Source organism: Balaenoptera borealis (assembly GCF_965194805.1).
Source record: "Balaenoptera borealis genome assembly, chromosome: 15".
In the NCBI taxonomy this organism is placed as follows: Eukaryota; Metazoa; Chordata; class Mammalia; order Artiodactyla; family Balaenopteridae; genus Balaenoptera; species Balaenoptera borealis.
The window spans coordinates 31615362-31643286 of NC_138871.1; the positions used below are offsets into that span (position 1 = coordinate 31615362).

Sequence of the window (27925 nt, forward strand, 5' to 3'; positions counted from 1 at the left end):
GGACTTCTGTGCATTAAGTCATCTTCACGGCGTGATCACGCCTAATCCTGCCACCCCAGAGAGGCCCTACCACCGTGTTCATGTAAATCCTTCCCAGACTTCTTGACATCTAAATTTCTGTTAGTTAGTTTGTTTGTTTGTTTAAATAGAATCATACTATACAGACCACGCTGGAAATGCACTAGTTCACTTACAGTCATATGTCATGAACATCTTTTTGCATCATTATTCTTCCTCAGCATCAATTTAATGGCTTTAGAGTACTCTTTTGTGCCTTTCTTCAGTTTCCTGCCTTTAAAGCATGAAGGCTATCTTTTAAAAAATCATCACTATCACTTTGGAAAAGTAAAATTAGGTCATTCTTGGGGAACAGACTTTAAAAGTAAAATTGCTCTGGTGTCTCTGAATTACACTGAGTCTTTTGGAGAGATTGTTTTGTTTTCTACAAAGTTAAGTAAATAAGTAAAGCCCCACTGGAAAGCTCACAATGCAGGCATCTCTGGTCCCGTACTGGCTGTTAGAAAGTTAGAGCTGAAGAGGAGGTAGAGACCAGAAACCCCAGCCATCCAGGCTCCCTCTCCGGTGGGGTGGACCCGTGGGATGTCTTGCTATGCCTTGGATCTGAGCCGAATGTCTTTTCTCTCCCCAGCAGACCCGCCCATGGCCGCAGCTGTGGTGTCCCATTTTAATGACTGCCCAGCTTCCCACAGTCAGTTCTGCTTTCATGGAACCTGCAGGTTTCTGGTGCAGGAGGACAAGCCAGCATGTGTGTAAGTGTCCCCTGGGGTTCTGGGGTGCTGGGGCTGCAGACGCACCAGCAACCCATTAAAAGAGCACTTCCCTCCAGAAGCCATGCCAGAGGCCCCTGAGAGCCTTGGAGCCGACGTGTTGGAGAATCAGAACAGCGGGCTAAGGGACACCTGCTTCAAACCCAGTTGGTTAAAAATCCAGGTTCCAGAGCCACTGAGGCAGAACTCCTAGAGTTTAGAGCCTGGGGATCTGCATTTTTAACAAGCACCTCAGGTGGCTCCTGGGTTCAACAAAGTCTGAAAATTCCTGGATTCACGTTTTTTTACTTTTTTTTTTTTTAATTGAAGTATAGCTGATTTACAGTGTTGTGCTAGTTTCAGGTGTACAGCAAAGTGATTCAGTTATTTCTATATTTTTTTTTATATCAAGAATATATTCTTTTTCAGATTCTTTGACATTATAGGGTATTACCAGATAGTGAATATAGATCCCTGTGCTCTACAGTAGGACCTTGTTGTTTATTTTTTATATAGTAGTGCATATCTGTTAATCCCAAACTCCTAATTTTGGTTCAAGTTTAATTCACTACTTAGAATTTCTGGAGGGCAAGGCACTTGGCTGGATCCCTTTGAATAGCTGGAGTCTCTTAAGGTGAGGTCTCTGCCCTCATCCAGCTAATAAAATAAGCCAGAAGTGCACGCAGAGGGTTGGTGTACGTGAGTGGTAACAGAGCAAAGCAACTTGGAAATAAAGATGCAGGCCGGGGCGTGGCATTTGCCACCGCAGGCTGAGTATGAGCCCCCGGGGGCTGCTTCTGAAAACATAGCTGAGCCCCACCCCAATCCCCTGAATCAGAATCTCCAGGCATGGGACCCAGGGGTCACATTAGTTAAGAGCCACTAGTGATTGCCATGGTCAGCCCGACTGGGCAAGAAAGGCCCATAAGGAAAGCTTCCCGGAGCAGGTGTCGGGGTTTGGCTGGTGGGGAGAGCAGAGAAGTTGCTCCAGGCCTGGAGTGTTGGGGGACCTGCCGTTACAGTCAGTGAGACCACAGTAGCGAGGAGACAAGATTGGAGATGAATTGGAAGCCAGAGCCTGTTGGAAGTGAGCCTTTATTCTCTAGGCAGTAGGAGCCGTGCCAGTCATGGGAAGGGGTGTTTTAGGGAAGTAAATCTGTGCGTGGTGGAGTACTGTTAGGTGGCCCTATAGTCAGCCTTGGCACTGTTGACTTTTGGGGCTGGGTAACCCCTTGCTGTGGGAGCTCACCTGTGTAATGAAGGGCGTTAGCAACCCTGGCCTCTACCCACTAGGTGCCAGTAGCACCACCTCCCCTCAACTGTCGTGACAATCAAAAATGTCTCCAGACATTGCCAAATGTCCCCCAGGATGGGGGGGTGGGTTTGGGGGCAGAGGAGGAATTGCCCTCCACCCCCATTAAGAACCAGCCATGTCTATGAAGTTGCCATTTTTATAGGTCAAAAACGGTTAAAAGTCAGCAATTTCATATGATCCAAACTAATAATACCAGTAAATAATACTAAATGTTAATAAAAGCCAGCATTTATTGAGCTTTGCTTCATGCCAGGCATCGTTCTAAGCATGATCCATGTGTAAATTCATGTAATCCTCAAGATGATCCCGTGAGGTGGGCACAGAGAAGTTGTGCCCAGATCACATAGCAGAGCTCACATTCAGACCCAGCCTGTCTGGCTCCTAAAACTGCATTCTTAACCATGATGCTTAAGGGTATCAGATGAGTAGCCCAGGAGAGACTGGGGACCGGGAAAGCCTGCCACAGTAAGTGGTGGTGGGTAAGGCTTTCCTCTTCCTGAGGTGCAGCTGTGTGAGCCTGGGCAGGCCCCTCGGGTTGCCTCTGAAGCCTGGAGAGGCACACTGGCCACCTTCCTCCTAGGAGGCCTGGGTGAGGCCCCCAGGCCACGTCTGCAGAGCCAAGAGCCCTCCCCACCCCTAAATACAAAGCACAATGATGACAGTAGTCGTCGTCATTCATGATGATCATTCTTATTAAAATACACATAGGAGCCTCTGGGAGGCTGATGGGATTACTTATTTTTTTTTTTTTGATGGGATTATTTTTGATCGTAGCCTGGTCATTATGGAAAAACACTGGCCCTGAAGGAAGGGTGGCTTCTCGGCCTAGATCTCAGGAAACCTACCAGTGCAGCAGGCGGAAGGCCCTCTCCCCTCCAGCGGTGCCCGGTGCGGGGACCTCAGGCTGCCCCGGGCCGTGCGATGCGAGGGATCTTCTTTGGAGAGAGAGAGGGGAGTTCTGATCAAAAGTGTGTCAGAAGTTCAGTTTTTCCACCAGATCAGGGACTGTTGTAAACTCTGAGAGCTGGCAGCCTTGAGCCTGGGTCGGCAGGTAACCTTACCTGTGGCCGAGGCCCCCCTTCGGCTGGCGGAAGCCTTCTGAGAGCAGGGGGTGGTGGCTCCCTTGTTCTGCTCAGTCTAGGTCCCAAGCCCCGCTCGTGGCTCAGGGAGATCGCTGTCCATCACATTTACACACCATTACGTGCTGGTGGTCAGGAAGACCGGCTGTCTCTCTCCCCACTCACCCTATAACTATTGCTGTTCATAATAATAGTCAGCTCTCTGTAAAAGCTGTAACTGTGTGCCGGGCCCGGCTCCCAGCACTCCACATACAGTGACTCATGGAGTCCTCCCATCCTCCCAGCTTCCCTCTCAAGTAGAGATTCTTGCCCTTAGTGAGAAAACTGAGGCTCAGAGAAGTTAGGCGACTTGCCCGGAGCCCCAGAGCCCATAAATGGTGGAGCTGGGGTTCAGTCCCATCAATTCCAACCCCGAAACCCATGTTCTCAGCTGTTGCCCCTGAGGGCACTCTGTCTCAGCCTCACAGAGTTCACCTCAAATAGCTCTTATTTCCAGGAAAGGTGTTGGCACCTTCCCCCTGCAGGTAAAGCTTCCTCCAGAGAAAGGTCAGGGTCATTCCTACACTCGTTAACCCTCAGCACAGACTCTCAATGAATCCTTCCCGTGGGCCGAGGGCAGGGTCTACAGAATCAGCGGAGACCCTGCTGCAGTGTGGGAAAGCTGACCGTCTGTGGGGAGGCGTGGCCACGCGCGCCTTTACCGCCTCTTTACCTCAGTTTCCCCGCTGGATCTTGGCGGCCCAGGGGTGGTATTCAGCCCACAGACGTGTTTCATACCGCGATAGATGAGTCTGCCTTGTTCTTTGGTGGTTGTAATTAGCTGTCCACATTTTGGAAGTCAGGTTTTACATCTCCAGGCAGACGCCCAGCTTCTCTGGAACACAGCCTGCCCCCTCCAGTTCCCCAGTTTCCACCTCTTCCTGCCGCTCCCCAACACTGAAGCCAAAGTCGGTCCCCAGTCGTCCTGTTGCCTGCTCTGTTCTGCTCACACCAGCCTGCTTTGCTCACTTCTGCCGCCACATGAGCTTGTAAGCTCAGTGAGGGCAGGACCACGCCTTATACCTTTTTGTATTTACAGTACATAGAAGAATGTTCTAATTCATTAATTCCCACCAGACCAAAAACTGTGAGTCCATGCAGAGGAAGCAAAACATGCTGTCCCCACTCATAGAACCACCCCAGCTTTAGGGAGCTGATACACTCATCCTTGTCAATAAAACTGACATACCTTGAACTGACATACATGGCCTTACAGGAAACCCACAGGGGCCCAAGATTATAGTCCGAAAAGAGGGAGCTCTTTCTAAAATACTGTCATTCTTAAGCTTTGTTTTCCATAAGAACAATAGTCCTTAGGTTTCCAGAGAACTAAAATGACGTCTGACACTAAAATATGAGATAAGGAAAAAAAGTTAAAACAAATAACTAGTCAGAAATCACCAAAGGCAGTCACACTAAAATATGAGATAAGGAAAAAAAGTTAAAGCAAATAACTACTCAGAAATCACCAAAGGTAGTGAACATTATCCTGAAACATATATGCTTCAGATGAACCCTAGATTGTATCTTTGGTCTCCCTTTAATAAATCCCTGCTAGGAGCCAACCACTTCAGAAAACAAATAGGGAAAGAATTTCCAAAGGTAGTAAGCAAAACCATAGAAATGCAAGGTTAGGACTCAAACACCGTTTTTTTCCCTGAGGCAGATTCTGCAAACCTTTGGTCTGCTGCCTGCAGAAACCTTCAAACAAAGGAAAACAGTTGAAGGAAGCCACCCAGGTGACAGGTTTTCAGGGTTCCAGTGTTGGCAGCCAGTGACAACTCATCAAAGTGTCTCACCTATCCAAAAAATGCCCCTCGGTGACTGAACTCCCTGACTTTCCCGCAGCAAAGTGTGAAAGCACATTGCTGTCAGCCAAGGAAAACATTCCACCTGGCTCTGGCCACAGTACATTCCAGTGGGATCTGAACAGAGTCAAACACCCAGAGAGGGGTGACCGCCTTCAGTGCGCAAGCAGACTGCCTGTGTGACCAAGAACACGCCTCCCGAGAGATCAGGATTGGGAGTGGTTTTCTTGTTGGTGCTTGAGCCACTTTATGTAGATCTACTATCATCTCAATAACCAGCAGGTGGTGGGGTGTAGGGGTAAGACGTTAGGACATCACCCACCCACAAGTCTGGAGGAAGTGCACGCCCTCTCTCTACCCCCAGAGGAAGCAGGTACTGAGGGTCACACAGCAGGCAGGATAACGCAGCAGTTAAAGGCATGGATTTGGACATCAGACAGATCTGAGTGACTTAGCACCGTCAAGCCTCAGTTTCTTTGTGTATAAAATGGAGAGATTAGTACTTCTCAGGATTGTAATGAGGACCCAGTGACCATAATGCATGCAGAGCTTTTGCTGTCCAAGACAGGAGCCACTAGCCATGTGTGGCTATTTAATTTATTTAATTAAAATTTAGTTTTTCACAGAAGTAGAGCCACGGATGTAGGAAACAAACTTATGGTTACCAGGGGATACGGGGAAGAGGGATAAATGGGTAGATTGGGATTGACATATACGTACTACTTGATTTATAAAATAGACAGCTAATAAGAACCTGCTGTATAGCACAGGGAACTCTACTCAATAGACTGTAATGGCCTATATGGGAAAAGAATCTAAAAAAAAAAGTGGGTATATGTATATGTATAACTGATTCACTTTGCTGTACACCTGAAACTAACACATCATTGTAAATCAACTATACTCCAATAAAATTTTTTTTTCAGTCTCACTAGCCACATTTCAAGTATTCAGTACCTCTAGGCAGCTAGTGGCTGCTGTATTAGACAGCACACATACAGACACTATTTCCATCATTGCAGAAAGTTCTTCTTAAATTTGTTTTTTTATTGAAGTATAGTTGGTTTACAATGTTGTGTTAATTTCTGCTGTACAGCAAGGTGACTCAGTTATACATATATATACATTCTTTTTTATATTCTTTTCCATTATGGTTTATCCCCGGATACTGACTATAGTTCCCTGTGCTATACAGTAGGACCTTGTTGTTTATTCTATGTGTAATAGTTTGCATCTACTAACCCCAAACTCCCAATCCATCTGTCCCCCACTCCCCATCCCCCTTGGCAATAGACAAGTCTGTTCTCTATGTCTGTGAGTCTGTTTCTGTTTCATAGATAGGTTCATTTGTGCCATATTTTAGATTCCACATATAAATGATATCATATGGTATTTGCCTTCTCTTTCTGACTTACTTCACTTAGTATGATAATCTCTAGTCGCATCCATGTTGCTGCAAATGGCTTATTTTGTTCTTTTTCATGGCTGAGTAGTATCCCATTGTATATATGTACCACATCTTTATCCATTCATCTGTCGAATCATCACGGAAAGTTCTATTAGCACATTAGAGAATATTGAAGCCCAGTTCCTAGCAGAGCATAAGAACAGCCGTCATCAGCACGATCACCATTGTAAACAGCACATTGTTACCATCACCACAGCTGAAGGATCCAAGTCCTGCTGAAGAAGCAGTGAAAGTTGGGTTAGACCATGGAACCTAGGGCTGTACGAAGAGGAAGCCCCTACTCCCTCCAGCCCACTCCTCCCAAGCACCCCAAGCAGAGAGGTTCTAGGACTTGTAAATCCAGTTCTTGAAGCCAAAAATGGGTAAACCCAATACAGGTGTCCTGCGACTCAAGTGGCCCCACTCCCACCCCAGCCCTATGGATTTTCTCCATGTTAAAGGCAAGTTGGTATAAACGTTTTTCTAAAACCATGGTCCCTGGCCCTTGCTCACCTTGGTTCTTGGCCCCCATATTAAAAACTTTATCTCGGGACCTGTGCCAAAAGGCGTGGCTAAAAATCAGAGCACTAGCCTCCTGCCAGAGAGTACACCATTGTTTATGAAGACAGTGTCTCTCAAGAGCCTTGAAAATGCTCCCATTCTTTTATTTACATTTTTGGCACTCGTACAGCCCTTCCTTTGTGTCAGGCACTTCACAAGATGTTAACTCATTTAATGCTCATAACTCTATGAGGTAAGTTTTATTACTATCATGTTTTAAGGATGCAGAATGAGTGCCACAGAGAGGTTGAGTAACTTGCTCAAGATCACACAGGCATTACGTGGAGAATGGGATTCAAACGAATGAAAGTTTGGCTCCAAAGTCTGTACCATGTTGTGCCCACTTGTGGGATCCTGTCCTGAGGAAGTAATCTCAAATGCAAACAAAATGTGTACACAAAGATAATCCCCTGGCATTGTTTATGATATCAAAATTGGATACAGCCTAAACGGTAAGGGTTCAGTGAAGCAAGTCGTGTATAAATTACTTTACAACCATTTTAAACAACTTCTGCAGTTTTCTAATGACATAGTAAAATGGTGAAGAGATGTTAAATGAGAAATTGATGCAAAATCGTATTTTTTAAAAATCTTAACTATGTTTAAAACTACATAGAAGTAGTCCAGAAAAACTCCTTGTCAATCAGACTGCCATTTGAGGTGGTAGGGTGTGCAACAATGTGGACTTTTCTTTTCTTTGTCTTTCTTTTCTATTATATTGTGATGTATGTTCTTTCCAATTTGCTTAGAAACATTCTTTCTCTAGTTGGAGAACATTTTCCTTAAGAAAAAAAAAAAAACACTTATAAGAGCGCAGCTCTACATGCATTATCCTATTTCTTTAAAATTTTAAAAGGCACTGTGAACCAGGTACAAAAAGGATTTAGGGGAAAAACTGAGCAACTGGACAGGACTAGAAGGTCTGAAAGCCCTCAGCAGAGGAGAAGGAAAGGCATATCATTGATCATTTAATTCTTGTTAAAATGAGGAGGCCTAAGCCACAAAGTTTGCTCCTAAGAAAAGCACCAAAGCAACCTCCAAACTGAATCAGTAACAAAAATGAGAAGGTCTCAGGGACCCGCCTGGCTGGAGCCCATTGCCTTTCATCTTCAGCCACGATGGCTCCTGCAGCTCAGACAAGCTCCTTGCCCCTCCTGTTCTACACTCTTTCCTTGCTTTCTTATGTACTTCTTTCTTTTTTATTCTTATCTGGGGGAAACAGCCTACATGTGATTCCAGAGCCTCATTTTCAGAATTATGAAGACAAAATCAGCATTCCAGAGTCTTGTGTTTGACGATATCCACTCTCGACAGATAAAATTGAATGGTCAAATGTTATAAGAAAATGTTCAGGCTTACACACGTGCCATTCCCCTTCGTGACAGAAAGATTCCTATTTTGCTCAGATTCCTTTCTTAAACAGAGGTGCCACATCTCCCATTTCTCCTGCACCTGAATGAGAGGGCCCACTGTACAGCTCCCACCCTGGGGAGATGCCCAGAGAGAGATGGGGAAAGAGAGGAAGGAGAAGAGGGAGGGGCAGATTTTGAATTGTTGGTTCTTGATTCTGTGTCCTTAAATGACCTTGTACCTCAGTGGTTCTCAGGCCTGGTCACACATTCGAGTCACTTGGGTGCCCAGACCAATTGGATGGGCATCTCCAAGGGTATGACCCTGGCCCCGGCAGTCTCCAAAGCTTCCCAGGTGATTCTAATGTACAGCCAGGTGGGAGGCAGTGCCTACCTGAGGTAGAGACAGCAGCTGAGTCAAGCGTGATTTGTTTGTGACCAGGTGAGGTGACTTTTCCCCTCATTGTGTGACTTATGCTAAAATAATTGCGTAATTAAGTCTAATATTAGTAGAAGCTTGGGAAATTTTTTTTTAAATGTATGTCACCAAACCTTTTCTTGCTCCCCACCCCAGTAAAGATCAACTGAGAAGCAACCCTGTATTACAATCGATTGGGGAGAAGAAAGGACCTCCCTCCACCCCAAGGCCAGAAAGTCTAAATTGTGTTCTCAACTTTGGCTGCCCATTGGAATCATCTGGGAGCTTTAAAAATGCTGATGCCCAGGCCTTACTCCCAGGGATTCTGATTTAGTTGGTCTGGGCTGTGGCCTGGACATCAGGATTTTTTCAAGCTCCCCAGGCCATTCCAATGGGCAGCCAGAGTTGATTTCATTGGTAAACCTTCACGGTGGCTTTCAACTCGGGCTTCATCAGAATACCCTCGGCCTTTTCTTTAAGACACCCGGGCCCCATTTTCAGAGAGATTTTGATCTGGGAGGTCCTGGGAGAAGCTCAAGTATCTGGACCACAGGCTGTTCTGCCTCCCAGCTGCAGTTGGGCTGCTTGGTGCTAAGACTTGCTCTCCTTGGAGCTCACCTAGGCCCTGACCTGGAGTCTCGTGTATTAGGCAGCAACCCAGGTGCTCCCCATGCCTCACTGGGGAAGTTTTCATTCAGAAGCAAGCTGAGCTCCCTAACTCAGTGAGACTGGGGTTTGAGTGTTTACAGCTCTGACACTAAGGGGACAGAGGAATTGTTTTTGGCATGAAGACTTTCCTAATGGGAGAGACCTCTGCCGGGGCAGTACTGAGGCCAGGCTGGTTGTAAGGGGCCCAGGACACACATGGCAGGAAGAACATGGAAAGTCAGCAAAATGTGAACCAGCCTAGGGGATTATCTTCCCTAGTGAGTTAAGACAGTACTGTTTGGGGGCATCTTTGCAACTTGCTACACCCACAGCAGGAAGACCTCTTTATGGGGCAATCAGCCACCCCTCTTCCTTTTTGCTGTGCAGTTTGTGAGTTTGCCATTGAATCACTATCCCAGAGTAGCATCTTCCGGATTAATTTGCATTACCCCAGAAAGGTCTCCTTCACAGTTGAGATCCTTAGGTTTTTAACTCCCGAATCTGCCCGCCCCCATCTGTAAAACAAGGTAAATAGCAGCCCAGGCCTCACATGCAGTAGTCATTGTTGGGATTAACAGAGATAATTCATGTAGGAGTTCAGCATAGCCTTCATTGATAAGATAATGTAATTAGCACTAAGCTCCCATTATTTTATTTAAATGGGATTTCTTAGAGTCCCCAGCATTGATGTGTTAATTCATAGGGTTTCCAGAACCTAGCAGTTGAGGCGATGTTAGAATCCTCCTCTCCCAGGGCCTGCAGGTTGGAGTAGGAACATCTCTAGCTGGGTGAAATTGCCTCCTGGGGTGCTCTTCCTATAGCCTGGACCTTTCACGAAGAGCTGTGCAAATCCTCACCACACTACCCTTCCCTAGGAGGAAGCAGACTAACACCCAGCTACAGAGAAGTCTCATTGGCTTGACTGCAACTCCTGGTTAGACATCTAACGATCCATCCCAAAGCCCAGGCTCCCCAACCCTCTTCTGTTCTATGCTTCACCAGAGTTTTTGCAGAGCTAGGTCTTGCCTGCAGGAGCCTGGAGGCTGGCCTAAAGTGAGGCTGGTGGGAGAGGCAGTCAGAGAGGTGGGCACAGTCCTAAGGGCCTTCAGAGAAGGAGAGGCTAGGGAGATCCACAGAAAGGGCTATGGAAAATGGATGGATGGATGACTGGGCGAATGAATGAGTGAGTCTTTAAATTATATCTTCTTGGAGAATGTGGTCTTTGAGATGGAGTTTGAGGAAGAAAGTGAGGAATAATATTCCAGGCAGAGAAGGTGGCAGGAGCTGAGATGGGCAAGGGGAAGGTAGTCATCCATGCATTCACAGGCCAACGTGTCCTGAGTGCCTATGTGCTGGGCACTAGTTTAGTTGACATTGCGGGTGGGGGTACTTCTTGGGTTGGCTGAAACCTAGGTGACTGGAGATAAAGTAGAGGGGGTGGATTAGGGTCCTGCAGATAAGGGGTGTTGGATACCAAATGGAGGAAGCCCGCAACCCAGGTGGGAGCCATCCGGGTGCAGGGTGAATATTCAGGATGGGTTGGAGGAGGGACCCTTTGCAGGATTCGCTGTAGACACCCACAGCTTCAATTTGTGCATCACCTGTGCCTGTTGCTTATCGCCCTTCAGTCTCAAGTTCAGTCCACCGTCAGCTTCCCCCTAGTGGGAAGGGGCCAGCGCCTTGTTTTCTCCCCAGCCTACAGGGTGAGCTGTTTCCTGAATCTGCCCTCAAAATGATTTTGTTATTAAGACCAAACAAAAGCAAACTTGCCCCTGTTTCCTAGCCCCCAGTCATCGCCCTCCTAGCCAAAGTCTGTGAGAGTCTGTGTTCTTATTCACACTTCTGTGGTCCAGATCCTTTTTCCAACAAGGTCCTCTTGCCGGAGCTCCTGCATCTTCTTCCTCTCCGGAGCCTGCTCTCTCCTCCTCGGGTCTGTAGAGAACTCTACATGGCATCTTCCATCCCGGTTGGCCCTCCCCAGCTTCCTTACTAACGGAAGACTGCAAACCCTTTGCACCCTTGTGGAACCTAAAACCTCAAATCTCCTTTACACTTTCAAGATTGGAGGCTAAACCAAAAGCCAGATTTAATCAAGAGCTGAATCTGCGGCACTCTCATCACAATCCCCAGATAGTATGCAGGGCCAGCAGCCCTGCTCAGTGAGCGAGAACCCAGACCCTGGGGTCAGCAGACCTGGGAATGGATTTCTCTCTCTTCCCTGGCAGGGTGGCCACAGGCAAGTGACTTGACTTTTCTGTGCAAAGACTAAATGAGAAAACATGTGCCAAATGTAAACTAACCTCTAACAGAAAAGCAAGTTCAGACAAAAGAATTCAAACAAAAGAATACCTTTAAAGGAGGTATGTAACAGTTGGGCTTTGGGATAAAGAGCACCAATGAGAGACTTTTCCATTAAGCAGCATTAAAGACAGAAGCTATATGTTCTGGTATCCCAGGTTGTAGCCTTAAGCAGCCATTTTTGCAGTATCTCCTGTTTGCCATAACCTTAAACCCATACAGTACCTGAAAATGATTAAATTTGTGCTAACATTGAGCAAAACCTGTACTCCAGGAAAATGCACTATATTTGTCCTGTGACTCCTTCTGGCACGTGGGGTCTGGCAGCCCAGGAGCCCAGGTTTAAGGGAATCACAAATGCAACGCCCCTGGGACTGGCCCTGCACAAGAGCGGGCATACCAGGACCCTTAATCCCCCTTCATTTTCCTTGCTCTTCCAAAGCCTTTTAATCTAAAAGTGAAGGTGACAGTCTGGCTATTTCATCAAAAGGTAGACTCCTAAAAAAAAAAAAAAAATGTTTAACTATCATTGTCATGTCCGAAGGGTGGTGGGGAAGGACAAAAACCTTTAAATCCAGTGTGATGTTTGGTGCAGGACTGCCCCTCAAGGAAGTCCCCTGTGGGAAGGAAGCTATCCCACCTGAGAAGGCAGTGGTGATCAAACATTTTCATTACAATAAAGAAGTCACCCCAGACAAAGGGACCTGTGTGTAAGCTAAGTATCTTCTACTGAGAAGAATCATAAGCTTTGTGGGAAAAAAAAAGGACCTGCATCAGAAAATGACCATCGCTTGCTTATGCCTAGAACATGTCCTGAGGAATCACCATGCAAGAACCCCTTGTGGCCCCAGCCAGAATCTGGGTGGGGGGAGTTTAGCATAGGTGAGAGCTAGGTGAAAGAAGCAGCTTCAGCCGTCAGCTCTTAGGAGGAGGCCGCTACTGAAATGATTGACACCAAAGAGTCTCTGAATAGTAGCAATACAAGTAATACTACCACCTTGTGTTGGTATGGCCCTTTACAGGCTACATGCATGTTCATAAACATGCATCGTTTTGTGCCATTACTAATCCTCTAGCGGAGAGAGGCCAGCTGTAATTACCAGATAGCGGTGCTGGCCTCTAGTCCAGTACATGCCCCACCTGCTAAATGTCTGCGGAACTAATTAAACTTGATGAAGAAGATAAAAAAAGCAAACCACAGTCTTTGTCTCCTGCTGGTTTAGCATGTTGTCTTTCTCTCATCACTAGGAATTCTGAATACACACATTTAGTTTAAAAATAACCTGGATTTTTATGAACTGCCAAAATGAGCTTTGTGTCTCGGACACACTTGCCGCCCTCCTCACTCCCCCGGGATTTGGCACGGTTACCGTAATAACGAAGTGCCTCAGCAGCACCTTCCCCTCAGATGATAAGCTGGTGAGTTATCCCTTGTTCTCCAAACAAGAGGAGCCTGTGCAGGGGAGTAGGAGCAATTTTGCTGATGCCTTTGCCTCCAGTAGCAAAGGCTGGAGGGGCCCCTTTGGGCTTTTCCCCTCCGGCCCAGCCTTCCTGGGGAGTGGGGAGAATGAGCCTTCTGCCTGGAAAGCACGCTGATGTCCCTATCTTCCTCAGCTGCCACTCTGGGTACGTCGGTGCACGCTGTGAACACGCGGACCTCCTGGCCGTGGTGGCCGCCAGCCAGAAGAAGCAGGCCATTACTGCCTTGGTGGTGGTCTCCATCGTGGCCCTGACTGTCCTCATCATCACGTGTGTGCTGATACAGTGAGTCTTTGCTACCCCTGAGGCCGGGACCCCCCACCTGCAGGCCCTCCCGGGGCCATAACAGGGCCACCTCGACAGTTTACTGCTGTGATGTCTGATTAGTGTTAGCAAAGCAAAGAGGAACGTTGGCGACAGCCAAGCTGTGTGAAAGGCACACATCCTGGGAGGTCCCCGACACGCATCCTGGGAGGTGCCCCGTTGGAAGCAGAGCCAAAGGTGCTCTCTCTCTGCTGTGGGCTTGGAGCCTTCACCATTGTGATGGGGATGTGCAGGGGGTCCAGAGGGAACTAGAAACGGCTCCCAGCCTCCCGTGGGCAGTAGCGGCCTCGCTTCCTCTCCACAGAAGGCACTTCGCGAATCCTAAAGCCACTGTTGCTGTTATGACAGGCCTCCCCCTTTCTCTACTTCTCTGCCCTCTTCCTCCTCCTCCGAAACTCAGTCTCTACCTGACATCTTCCAGGAAGTCTTCCTGAGCCCTAGCCCTAGACTGAGCCCTTTTCCGAGTGTTTCTTAGCCTCCTTTGCTTGCCCATATCTCCCGATTGGACTGCTCTGCAAAGGGAGAGACCCTAGGGCTGTATTTCCAGCATCTGGCCAGATTTATTCCCAGGAAGTATCTGTAGACCTCTAAGTCACAGAGCAAGCCCTCAGAGTATGCTACCTAATTGGACACGCACAAGAAATCGACAGACCGGCCAAAGGCTGTGGTTAGCTCAGCGTAGAGTAGCTCATGGTGGAAACAGTAAGTAGACAGGCCCCTCTAGCCAGGCCTGGAGGAAGCAGTGCATGTTCCCACAGGAAGCCAGACTTGAGCCCTCTGGGGTTGCCTGGGTTTTGGACAGATAAATAAGAGTCTCCTTCCCGTTTGTTTATCGGCTGTTGCTGTTGGAGCGTCTAAAGCACACACTCCTGGTTCTAGGAATGCACGGGGTGCCCCTAGAGCCCCAGCTTGTTGAGCTCCTGGATCAAGCCAGTGTTAAGGGTGAGGGATGAGGTCTCAGCTGGGCTGTTCTGCTCCATGTGTCCTGGGAAAACATGTTTGCAGGTGGTAGACATGTTTTCAGGCTGGGGCATAGCTCAGGTTCTGCTACTCGTGAAGACCCCCGGGGGAGCAGGCGCAACGTAATGCCCACCAGCCTCGATTCTCATGGCCGGCTGGCGACGTGGGGGCGCCCGTCACTCCCACAGTCCTGTTTCTGTGGCCAGGAGGGTCCCAGAGCCGTAGGAGCAAGAGTCGGTGCCCACGTGGGCCTCCCCAGGGGGAGAGAAAAGCTAATTTTGCCATATTCTCTGAAGACAGAAACAACCTAGGGTGCCTCTCTGATTCCCAGGGAGGAATTCCCAGGGAGGCAGCCATCCCATCTCTCCTCTGTCCTTTCCAAGTCCATCCTTGCCGGAGATCAAGTTCAGAATCCCTGAGAGACCAAGCCCCCTCCAGACTGCTGGTTGCCGGGGCACGGGGTCCCTCCTGAGTGGCAGAGTTGGTTGGGACCAGCTCATCCCATGCCAGAGGGATCTAGAGGCCTTGATCTCACTGCCCTGGGCCATTCCTGTCTGGGTAGTGACTGGGGCAAGCCCTCCTGGCTAGGTGACAGCAAGACAGCAGTCACTGATAGATCTGGAGTCCAGGCCTAGGTCCCTCCCGCATTGGGTGAGCTGGTCCCAACCCGGACTCTGTGGCTCAGGAGGGACCCGGGCCCGGGAGACTGCTCCGGCCACCCATGGCAGAAGCAGCTTGGGCAGAAATGTCGCAGGGTCCCTTCTCAGCTCTGCTGCCCAAAGATTCAAGGGCTCTAGTAACCTTCCTGGGGCAGTGCCGAGAGGGGCTGGGGTGGGGATCATGAAATGTCACCAGGCTCCAACAGGGAAGCACAGCAACAGGCTTGTTTCCTCATCTGTTTCCAGGCTCATGTCAGCCAGGAGACCCCTCCCAGCCCGAGACACTGGATGTATAGGTTACATATACCTTAGGGTTAGAATGAGTGGAAACAGTCCTCCGTGGTATCCCAAGGGAAACAACCATCAGTGTCTGTAGGTAATTAATGTCTTAGTGCTTTCTTTTCTGCCCTTCTCTTGGGGTCTCTGGTTCTTTTTTCGTGCTAACTCTGCAGACCGTTCATTCCTGCCCACAGAGGGAGGCCAGAGCATTCATGGTCCTGATGCTTTAGGACTCCAGGTTTTGGGTTCACTGAGAGGTCGAGTTTGCCACGACTAGAGAATGTTAGTCCTCAGAAAAAGATTCGAAGCCACGGAGGTGCATGATTTATTCTTTCATTCCTTCCGTGGGTCCATTGCAGCCCACCCACAGTCCCAGCTTTTCTGCTGGCAATTCCTGATGGATGACCCCGTCCCTAGCCCTCCCAGCCCTGGCTAGCCTGAAGTGGCGGCTTTGGCCCAGTCCGGACAGCGATTCTGAGGCTGCTCCCGCACTCCTGGAGTTACCCAACTGCTGCTTTATGGAGCAAGCAGCCGGTGGGGGACCGGTCCCCTCTATCAGCTGGAGCCAGGTACCTGCCTGCCAGGTTACCCTGCCAGCCCAGAGCAGAGCAGCCGAATGGGGCTGGTCCTCTGGGGTGGCCAACAGGTCCTCTCACAGGTGGCCAGCTCCTGCCCCAAAGGCCACCACCCTGCAAAGCCCTCAGCCCCCTGCTGTGTCTGTCCCTCCGGAGGCACCATGGGAAGGCTGGGTTAGAGCCCAGAGCTGCCCAGCAGGCCCCTCGGGCAGACGCTGCACCAGCTGGGCACCCCTGCCAGGTTCCTGCCAAAACCGTGTTCTCTGCATCTTTGCAGCTGCTGCCAGGTCCGAAAACACTGTGAATGGTGCCGTGCCCTCATCTGCCGGCACGAGAAGCCCAGTGCCCTCCTGAAGGGAAGGACTGCTTGCTGCCACTCAGAAACAGGTAAGAGGGCTGCCTCAAGGAAAGGCCTTTTTCCCTCGGGAGACACTATTGGGTAGAGAAAAGGACCACCTTCTCCAGGTCAGGGCAGAAGTTCTTGGAGGATGAAGCAGAAAGAAGGGAGAAAAAGAAGAGGATATTCATCCTACCGAGTCAGGTTTAGTTTATTCTCATGTGTGTTTTACTCAGAAGGGAGCTCTTTTATCCTTACTGGTGACTGTGTGACCTTTAACAAGTAACTTAACCTCTCTGAGCCTTGGTTTTCTTGTTAAAAAGATGTGCAAATTGAATAAGTACTGATATAAAGTACCTAGTGTGTCACAGACTGTAGACATGCAACAGATGTTCATTCTCTTTCCCTTGAGAAATCATCTCCCCTTTCCCATCTGTGAAATGAGAGGTTTGGCCTGTAGAAGGTCTTGAAGGACTCTAAACTCTTAGAATCCTGTGATCTTCATTCAGTTTACCATTGTTGCTTGAATATTTTCTCCAACATCCACGAAAAAGATTGGACATCTGGATATGAAGCCAAACTCACATCTCAGGAACCCTCATCCAAGCATCCCTTGCTCAGGGCTCCTTCAGTCAAATAGCAAATATATCCAGACAGGCTCTGAAAAGTCTCACATGAACAAGTTTCTGGAATGCTGGGTTGACCCACAAAGCCCATCAGAAACTTAGAGTTCCTTTTTAGGAAGTAGTGGATCCGGAGACAATCACCCCAGACTCGTCCACCTGGGGGTGTCCTTCTCTAGTAAACAGTCAGCATTCCAGACGAGATCGGGCGCATTCAGGGTGGTATTGGCCGTAGCACAGTCAGCATTCCAGAAGCTCACGGTTGCATGGAGAAGACAGGAAGAAAAGTGCCTGGGAAGCTGGAACGCTGCCATGTTCATTAGGCCTCCTGGTGATCTGACCTGGAGGGAACTGAAGGCCCTGGAGCGCCGTTCACTTGGTCTTCATTTCAAGAGCCATAGTAATTGTGCATGAGCAGCTCTTTTGATTTAGGAAGGTGCTGATTCATTAATCCTCACGATAGCCTTAAGGAGGAGGGTGTGGGTAAACTGAGTCTGCCAAAGGCCTGCGTGGGTGCCTCCCTGAGTCCCTGGGGGAGCTAGGATGAGACCCAAGTCCTCTGAAGGCCCCACTCACATCTCCTCCACTACCTCAGGGGACCATCCATTGAGCTAATGAAGATAAATATGTTTGTTTTGTCTTTTAGCACCAATAGGAAAATTGTGTATGCCTTAAGAAAATTTATAGTAGATTTTGTGCCATCAGTCTGCACCTCGGCAGAGTCATTTAGGATAGAGTAAATTTCTTGTTAATGTCACTTCTTCCCTACCCACATTTGAGAGAATGTTAGCTTTGAACCTGGGGATGGATCTGACCTTCCAGAGATGGCCACCAAGGCTGCCGCCCCTCTCCTTGAGTTGACAGGTACCTTTCCACCTCCAGAGGAACCATGGGAGGGACCAGAGCAGGAAGATGTCCACGCTGGGCTGGACTCAGGAGCTGCTGGGGACTGGGTACACGCTGCCTCCCCGTGACAGGCACAGAGGATACCCTCAGGGCCCACCCATTGTGCAACAAGGGGGTCCATTCTTATATAGCCTCGGGGGAAGCCATTCTGCCACCAGAGCCCTGACCAGCTCATGAGCTGCCCACTAAGCCGCCCCTGATGAGGGAACTGGCCGCGGAGGGGGTTGAATCACCTCCAGTTGAATGATGGCCCTCATGACAGCGCGCATCCCCATTCTCTTGTTTCCTTTGGCGCGAAAGCGCAGTTTCAGGAGCTTCTGCCCCTGAGGTTGAACCAGCAGAAGGTGAACTTGTCTGCCCAAGAGAACCTGGTGACTTTGGCTGGTGCATCCCCAAGTTTCTGTCCCAAGCCAGTTTTCCCAGCCTGGCTGGGGTCTGGCCCGCAGAGCTTAACCTGTTTTTCCTTCCTTCCAGTGGTCTGAAGAGCCCAGAGGGGGAGTTCTGCCAGATGGCCTGCGGCGGCCTGACAAAAAAAGGACTTCTTGAGGATGGCACAGCGAGGGCTGCCTGGGATGGGCCAGCAGACCTTTCCTACTTTGCCTGCCCTCGCCTCTGTGGGCTTTTTGTCTTTTGTGGGCCTTCATTCAAAACTCTGTCCACAACTCTGTCTGCTTGGGGTTATCCAGTGTGACCTGGAGAAGAAATCAGTGGACCACAGTCTAAAGACTGGTCAGAAATGAACGGCATGGGGTGGACCTCCTGTTTACCTAATGAGGTGTGTGCGTTGGCATCTGCGTCCAGGTGTGTGTAGGTGTGTTCTGCCAGTCACGGATGCCAGGCTGTGCTTGTTTTAATGGGCCCATCTCCCCACAGCAGTCTCCATCCTGCCTGACACTGGAGATTCCTATAGTTGTTACATTTTTTTTCTTACCGCTTATGGGGGAAGAAGGTGGAAAAAGGCATACCTGCTTTTTGCTACGTGAAGACACCAGTGTAAGAGGAGCCATGTCTGTCCTCTGTCCACAAAACCCTCAACCAGCCCGATATCTTCCACAGACACATGATGTTGAAGACCTTCCCGAGCTGTTGCCACCCTCAGAGATAACTTCTTATTTATTAGATGGATGATGGTGTTATTTTAAATCTCTTAAGTCAATGTAAAAAGCGCAAAACCCTTTCAGACGTCTGCATTAATGATGTATGTATCGCTGGCCAAAAAGTTAGACTGATTAGAAATGTCTGGTCTCTTTGGAACAGCTAAAGCTTGGGAAAAACCACCAGGATATAGGTGGAGATGGAAGCAGAGGATGAGTTGCTGATGGGAGCAAAGATTGGGGTTCAGAGGTCACGCCATTTAATACACAAAACTAGTAAATGCCCCAGGATACATTCCTGTTGAAAAGTTAGCAAATCTAGCAGTGGAGATCTGGCATCTTGTCAAGGAAGAGGAAGAATGCCTGTGTGTGCCTCTACATGGGGGAAACACACATTACCCCGCTCTGTTATTAAACATACTGTCTAGTGGGCCCTCTGAGAATCTGTTTAGAAATAGAACATTAGCAGAGGGCCGCGGGCATTTGGGGCTGTGTCCATGAAGGGGGACCAGTCATTTATCTTCCATGTTGCTACTCGGTTGATTTGTTGTTTTATTTTGAAAGGGAGAAATTGAACTTTCCTATTTATTTTTAAGCATTAGGAGAAATATTGCAGTGACCTTTTTTTTCTTTTCCATCCAGGATGCCATTTTTTGTTTTTTTTTTTTTTTAACAAAAACTCTAACAAGCCACCTCCACCGTGTGGGTCTCACTTTTCCCTCAGGGAAGGAGAAATTGTTCTCCTGGGTACTTTCCAACCCAGTGGGTCTGCCTGTAGGAAATTCCAGTTCCCTCCAACTGCACGGTGGGAGCTCATCCCTAGGAATTGTCATTAAAATTTGGAAACGGGAAAACAATGAAATAACATGTAGACTCCATATGTGAGGGAACTCTTATTCACTAATATTTGAAAAAATGGAAGATTTCTACCTATTAACCCTTCAGTGCCTGTAGCACCTCAACATCGTGAAAGGGACCTTTAAAATATGTCAAGTTGGCTTGAAATTCCTACCAGGTCATTTTGTCCTCCTCGAATTCTTCTGCCCCAGTATGTCTACTTCAGTGAATGTTCTCTGTATTTCTTACAGTTGAGACAATTATATGACACGTGTCTTAATTCTGGCACTTTTACTGAATGATGCAGCACCCAAAGCGCCCGTAGCAGAAATGGGATCCATTCGCCAGCAGTGTAACTGACACAGCTCCCGGGTTTTAGTCATAAAAGAAAATGCGCCTAAGTTTGCATTCCTTAGGCTGGTCCTACAGCAGCAGATCTGTGGGCTGAGGCTTGACCATAGGAGACCAATGCAGTTGACACTGGTTTGTGGACCCCAGTTTGCACTCACTTTTCTTATCAAGCTCTCCTGAAGGTCTGATTCCGGTTCAGAGAGACTAATGAAAGTGGAGTAGCATCACTTGTTTTTAACTTGAGATCACATTTTTACTTTAGGACAATCTTGACTCAGTCTTTTAGAGCCTATTTGCGGTCTGGTTGCCTTTAGAGTATGAACTGATGTTGAGAATGTCTTGTGGGGCTTTGTTCACCTACTGAGTCGAAGGATCAGTGTCCAGTCTTTAGGTGTCCAAGAGCCTTTGCAGAGGGATGAGAATATAAGGATGGAAGCAGAGGGAACCTTCTTTGTTCCCTGTGGGGACCTCATATTTAGGGTCTGTGAATGCTCCAGTCCAGCAAGTCACGGCTGCCGGTGCCCCCTTCCTTGTGCCTGTACAACCATGCAGTGAATGGGCTCAAATGTGTGCCATCCTAGACGTGCCTCTCAAAACAGTCCTCTGTAAACCAGCAGGTCTGAAGAGAGTTGGAAGCAGAGGTGGGGTCAAGGCAGGCCTGGTTGGACCTTTGTCCATGCTCCAGGATATGAGAACCTTGCTTCTTTAGTGATTTCTCTCTTAGAAATCAGATGGCCAACAAGCATTGGATTCCTATGCCATTAATGGCATTGGTACTTCTTTGGTTAGCTGTAAAAACGCCCCCTTTTCAGGTTAAAAATCATCTCCTAATCCATCTCCGTAGGTTCCCCATGTTTCCTTGCTTTTTAGAAAGCCAAGTTCATTATGATCAGGGAATCATTCCCAAGATCTGACCTGGTAAGCAACCACACACCTGGGGGCGGGAAACACAGCCGTTTCCAATGTCTGTCTCAGGAGAAATGTAAAGCCCCCATTTAAAAAAAAAAAAAGGGAGGGGGTGCTTCCAAATCTTTTGTGGGGCCTGGATTTTCCCACTGCTCTACAGGCTGTGACTTCTTTAAGCATACTGGCGGGAAACGTCTTCTGCTAATGAAAGGAGAGACAGCAGCCAATCCTGATCTGGAAGACACATCTGGATGCACGTGTAACCAAGCAAGATATGAGTTTGCCATTGTGTGCCAGCAGAGAAGGGGGGCAGAACGTCCCCAGAGTCTATCTGCCATGAAAGGAGACGGCAGGATTGACATTCCCCCACCCATATTGATGAGGGAGGAGGTGTGCTTCCAGAGCTTGCTGGGAGCCTGGTCTGTGCAGGTGGAGAAAGTGTCTGGCATCTTCAGCTTTCCCAGGTCTGGGCTGCCTCGGTGCACAAGAACCGCTGGCTACTCTTCCAGGCAGTTTTGGCAGGAACAGTGCTCAGGAGACCCCGACCCCTTAGTAGCATCTGGGCTTTGATTCCTCCCAACCTGCTCAGCTGAGGAGGGGGCAGGGGATGATTCAAAAGCCCAGGACCAAGGGGGATGTCACAGAAACAAGATGAACACAATGTTTGTTCTTAATGTTCTAGCATAAGACCTGTTCTCTGTAGCCACTGATTTTACCAGGCTTTCGAAAAGATCTCATGGCAAACACACACATAGTACTGAACACAACCCCTCTTCCTAGTGTAATAATTTACTGAAGTGTTCAACTTCTCATTATCTTATTATAACAAACCTGATGCTTTTTTTTTTAGAACTTGTTACTCTGACTTCTGTATATGTTGCACTGAAAAGGTTAATATTTAATGTTTTAATTTATTTTGTGTGGTAAGTTAATTTTGATTTCTGTAATGCATTAATGGGATTAGCAGTTCTTTTCCTTAATGTCTGAATTGTACTTATTTAAAAGTAGTGAGCAATGTAAAATGCAGTTGTGTTTTTCAGTAATGTGTATTGTTGTTCCGTTGTACTGTACCTTGTTTGGAAGGATGAAGGAATGAACTCTTTTTTTTTTCCTAAATCAAGACTAGAGCTTTTCTTTCATGAGCTTGGCAGATGGCTGAAGCACATTTAAGATTTTTCTCTGCAAATGTGAATGATGAGAAAAAACTAGATGCTCTTTTGCAAAATGTGGGAATCCTAAAATTAACTTTAGTTGATCCCTGTCTGCTTGTAAAAACCAAATTCCCTGAAGCTCTTCTCAATACATGAGTATTTCATTTACTATGTGTCCAACAATACACTAGTGTGAAAGAAAAGATGAAACATACAATCCCTGCCCCAAAGGAATCAAAATCTGGCTGAGATTGACTGATGTGCAGAAAATAATTCCAGACTAATTCCAGCCAAAATACAAATAAAGCCCGAAATTCTAAGGTAGAAAGTATGTGTTAACAGCTATGATTCTCCAAGTGTGGCCCCAGACCAGCAGTATCAGCGTCACCTGGGAACTTCTTAGGAACGCAAATTTTCAGGCCCCACCCCAAACCTATTAAACTCTCGAGATGCCCCATGCCCCCTCCACCTTCCAGATGATTCTGATACATGCTCAAGTTCGAGAACCACTGTGCTATAGGACTCAGTGAAGCGCAAATTCACGTGGGGCTACAGTTTTTAGGAAAAGCTTTCTAGAGGCTTTTCAGAGGAAGTGAAACTTAACACAATTTACCTCTTAGTGTTCAAAGTTAATGGCCAGCAGACAGTACGGTCTTGAAGAAAGGCCTGCCTTTATCTGGATCGTCTCTGCTCAGCCTAGTTAAAGAGAAAAACAGGCCTGTCCATCTCCTACCACACCCCCAGTCCCCACTGCTCAGCTTCTAACTGTAAGGAGTTGTTCTAAAACTACCAACCCAATTCTTACAAGCCTCGCTGCCCTTGAATTCCCATGGTTAACCCTCTTCCCTTCCAACCCACGTGTGGACCTCGCATGTGAAAAGTAAGAGGAGCACGTAGAGAAGCAGCAGAGAGCAAAGTAGCTGCCGTACAGTGTGAGATCTTGGTCCCAAGGAAGGTTCAGCTCTTTGTAACGAGGGAAGGGTGTGTGGAGCCCGTTGTCCAGGCCTCAAAGGGCTTGGGGTTGGCCTGACTTACAGGGAGACAGTGATCCAGGCATCTCCTTATTCTGAGGGCCCTGGTCTGGTATCTGTCCCTCAGCAGAGCCTTTACTCACCTCTGGGGAGAGGGAGGGAGAGACCTCTACCCATACTCAGTGCCCCCCTGGTGACCCTAGTCAGTCTTCAGGGACATCTCCAGGCCCGATTTCTAAACCACTGGATTTTCTACTTGCCCCCTTCCTTCTCTTCCTCCCTGATGTCCAAGCCCTCCTGCCAAGACTGCCTCTGCCGTTACCGGTGTCTAGTAGCCGTTCAGGTGCACTGGACTGTCTGCGGTGGTAGGGGAGGACTCATCCAGGAAAAAGCCCCCATGAACTTGGAATCAGCCAGACCTGCCCTCATTTATCCAGGTGACTTGCAGTTGCTAGCTTGAATCCGTGATCTGGATCATTAGGGTCCAGTCTTTGGGGACGCTGTTGGCCCACACTTCAGACCCCTGTTTTGCCTGGCTGCTGTATGCCCCGACTCCTGCCTGGCCCGGCCTTGGGATATGACCTAGTCTTGCCTCCCCTCTAGCTCGGAGTTCCTTGCCCAGCAGCAGCCTGGAATTCTAGCCCCAGTGCTCTTTCTCCATCTCCTGAAACTCCCTCTTCCACACTGGTCGTCCACAGGACTTGCTCTGCAGGCCCTGAGCTTTCTGCCTCTGCCTTTCACCTCCAGAAACAGGAAGTGCCCATGGTCACACACCCCTGGGTCGAGCAATGCCTTTTCCACTAAGCTAGTGTCTCTCACCCAAGATCAATTGAATTCTAGAATCTGTGGGGGTGGAGCTTGAGCATCTTCTAAAAATCTCTCCCCGTGATTCTAATCCCATCCCTACTGCCCTCTGGAATATGCCATGCCCCAGGGAGCACATGGCACAGGAGAGGTTTGATGCCTGGAGCTGAGATACCCATCCCTGGCGTCCCACCCTAGTCCATGCTTAAGTATCCCTTAATATCCAGCAGATGTTAGCCCTGGGGAAACAGGGAGGCTTGGACCTCCTTTCAAGTGGGATCACCTAAAGCAAAGAAGTGAGATAACACCTGTGGGAACAGGGCCCCCTGAGGAGTACCATGTGGCTGATGCTTGAGGTTATGCACACCTGGGCGATGGCTTTTCAGGAGCCAAATTTTGCAATTGGGAATGAAAATGTGGTGACACTGATACTGAAAAGTAAACAGGAGAGGAAAAAAATCCTCTCTCCAGGGACATTTACCTCAATGGAAGCTTCAGGCCCTGATGTGCAGCTGAACAGTTGCCCTAGGACGGGAGGAGCCCCTGCTGCCATGAAGTCCTCCAGGGCAAATCCAAGTCTGGCAGGGGAGCCCCTCTGGGGGGGGGGGGGTCAGGGGAGTGGCATTGAGAACTGGGCAAGGGAACAGCTCCACTCCCTGGGCTGGTCTGCCCTGCCTGTTCCAGGGAAGGATTCCTCGGGTCTAGAAATGTGACATCCCAGAAGGACTGTGCTGTAAAGAGCTGCCATCATTTAAACCTTGTCCCACCAGAGCAGAGCACACAGCGGCACCCTCCCCTGCAGCATGGCGCTCCCACCTGCCCTTGTAAAAGAAGCCCCCCAAACAGAGCACAGGGGCTCTGGGTCCCCGTGGTGGAAGGAGGCCCGGAGGTGAAGACCTGGGGTTGGTTGCAGCCCTGCTCTTGGCTGTGTCACCCTAGGGCGGTACTAATTCTTTCTGAACCTCCAGTCCCTGCCTATTTAGCTCCTGCCCGTTTAGCTCAGGGAGGTAAAACTTAAAAACTCCCACTTGCTCAGCCTGATTCTTGGAATAAAAAAATCTAGAGCTGTCCTGGGCTTCCCTGGTGGCGCAGTGGTTGAGAATCTGCCTGCCAATGCAGGGGACACGGGTTCGAGCCCTGGTCTGGGAGGATCCCACATGCCGCGGAGCAACTGGGCCCGTGAGCCACAACTACTGAGCCTGCGCGTCTGGAGCCTGTGCTCCACAACAAGAGAGGCCGCGATAGTGAGAGGCCCGCGCACCGCGATGAAGAGTGGCCCCCGCTCGCCGCAACTAGAGAAAGCCCTCGCACAGAAACGAAGACCCAACACAGCTAAAAATAATAAAAATAAATAAATTAATTAATTTTTTAAAAAATATCTAGTGCTGTCCTAAATGCCATTGACACATTGCCCAACTCAAGGGAGGCCTCACTCCTCCATCCTCCAGTGACATTCAATCCAAGATAAAAGAAGGCATGAGGAGGGGAGATTGTATGAGAACTATTTCCAGAGAGCCAGTGGCAAAAGGGGCCACATCCAGAGGGTCATGGTCCCAGGACACCACCTTTAGAAGTGGTTAAGGACCTAGGGGGGTGAGGAAAACTCTCCTCGGACGTAGGAAGGTGTTCATTGTGGCCTCAAGTTGCAGGGCCAGAGGCAAAGAGGTTGACCTCAGCTCGTCAGAGGGTCTTTCTCATCATCAGGGCCACCTCCTGGACTACTGTTCTCCCTAACACCAAAGTGATCAAGCAGAGACTGGGTGGCCACCAGGGACACAGTGGGTGCCTGGTGAACTAGAACACGAGCCAGAAGACCTCGGGGCCAGTCTTCCTCTAAGTACCCTGACCACCATCTCCTGCCCATGAGTCCACGGGCTACCCCATCCCTCCAAACCTCCACCTACCACAGCACCCTTCCGCAATAGTCTTTGTGAGCCCAAACTTCAGCCTCTGTCCTCCCCTTGTCCTGCTGTGGGTCTTTTGGCCTCCCAGAGCTTCTCGGTGATGGAGGGGCATCTCAGGCCCTGCCCAGCCCCCTTCCCTCCCACCTGCTGGCTTTAGAGCCCCTGTGGCTTGACCATACTCAGGAGGGTCCCTATACAGGGACCACAGCTCCAGTAACTCTCAGGAGAGGGCCTTTCCTGGCTCCCTCTCCATCCCCAAGTGCCGAGATGTACTAGTGCCCTCCCAGATCCACTCTCCACCATCCTCTGCCCAGTGCCCCGCTGTGGACAGCCTCTGTAGAGCTCTCTTGCCCAATGGCTTCTGGTTCAGCTAGTGGGAGGCCCTGGAGGAGAGACCAGAGTCGTTTGTTTGTTTTTATGGTGCAATTCTTTTCTGTTTTTTAAATTTACCTATAGTTGATTTACAATATTATATTAGTGACAGGTGTACAGCATAGTGACTCAATATTTTCATAGATTATATGAAATTTTATGAAGTCATTATACTCCGTTTAAAATGACTATAAGATAATGGCTATATTTCCCTGTGCTGTACAGTAAATTCTTGTTGCTTATCTGAGACGGAGGTATTTTAACCCCCTTCCCTTCCTGCTCCAGTGCTGTGTCTCCAATAATTACACCCCAGCACTAGGTTCTCAGGGCCCCTCCTCCTTCCAGCTCTCACCACACTTCATTTACGCCACTCCCTCCCCTCGTCCCTTCTGCTCTGGGGTGGTAATGACTCCCCCCAGTTGCCAGTTTTAACTCTGCCAATCTTGCCCCCCCCCAACCTCCACCTTGACCTTTAATTTCCAGGGCTGCTTAACCGGAGGCTAAAAATTCAAACGCCTTCGGGAATGAAGCTGTTAATGGGAATTAGCGCAACTGCTGGATGGGAGCGTAAATACCCACGAGTAGTTTGCGTCTGGCATGGGAGGTGGACATTGGGATAAACTGGGGTGCACAGACCTCTTCTGAAGGGGGCGATCATGTCTCAGTTCCAGCCCATAATAGATATCCAGCAAGGTGGCCCGATTTTCCATTTTTTCAAGAGAAGCAGAAAATCTGGACTTTTTCATGAAATATCTCCATTTCTAAATGTGACTCAAACTCACAAACCACTCTGTGGCCACACCGAAATCTGTCTGCAGGTCACCATCCATTGGCAGCCTTCACTCTCAAGCTGTTCCCTTGTCTCCACCTCTGCCAGGCCCTTTCACGCCTCTCTGCCTTCACAGTTCTCTTTACTAAGAATGGCTTTTTCTGCTTCTTGGCCTGAGCAAACTTCTGGTCCTTCAAGAAGGGACTCACACCTCACTTCCTCTCTGGAGCCTTCTTGGAGCCCCCATGCAGAGCCTTCCCAACGCACCCAGAGCACTTTGTACATCCTTATGTTAAGACCCTCATCTCACTGGGTTGACACTGTTGACAAACTCCTCCACAAGTTGCCCTGTGCCCAGGATCATCTTGTGTCCCAGGTCATGAGCTTCTCAAGGTCGAAAACCTCTGTCCTATGCATCTTTGTAGCCTAAGCGTTTAGCCTGATGGCTGAAGGATGCAAGGTGATGCAATAACTCTTTGTTGAACAAAATCCTCAGACATACGGGGCTTTGGTTGGACAAATGTCTGTCTCTGGAGGCAGGAGAGCAATGTCATGTGGGATCACTGGGTCCTGTGGAGCTGCGTTATCTGGACTTGGTGTTGGATGCTACGGTTGGACACCTCACAGGTCAAATAGGAAACCAGGGAGAGTCCCAAAGACCTATCTATCATGAGAGCTTTGCTTCTAGGCAAAAACACATTACATGTTTTGACCAGTATCTTACCAAGAACTTTGTCACAGCCTAGGTGAATTTAACAGGAATATTTTTCCCTTTTTCCCCCCAGATTTATTGAAGAAGAAATAACATATAACATTGTGTAAGTTTAAGGTGTACAGTGCAATGATTTGATGCATGTATCTATTGTAAAATGACTACCACAGTAGGGAAATTAAC

The 27925-nt window shown here is 48.6% G+C and overlaps 1 protein-coding gene and 1 long non-coding RNA gene across 3 annotated transcripts in view; one reads left to right on the top strand and one right to left on the bottom strand.

Annotated features, from left to right (window-relative positions):
* The window catches only part of TGFA (transforming growth factor alpha), a 107866-nt gene extending 85691 nt beyond the window's left edge, over positions 1 to 22175 (top strand). The window contains exons 3-6 of one of the 2 annotated variants that reach the window (XM_082356434.1): positions 650 to 770; positions 13344 to 13493; positions 16283 to 16392; positions 18346 to 22175. In XM_082356434.1, the coding sequence (XP_082212560.1) occupies positions 650 to 770; positions 13344 to 13493; positions 16283 to 16392; positions 18346 to 18353 (389 nt within the window). In that variant the 3' untranslated portion in view covers positions 18354 to 22175. The remainder of the gene's footprint in view (positions 1 to 649; positions 771 to 13343; positions 13494 to 16282; positions 16393 to 18345) is intronic. The other variant, XM_082356435.1, reaches the window with a different exon arrangement.
* The window catches only part of LOC309611685, a 732894-nt gene that overhangs the window by 414340 nt on the left and 290629 nt on the right, over positions 1 to 27925 (bottom strand). The window lies entirely within an intron of this gene.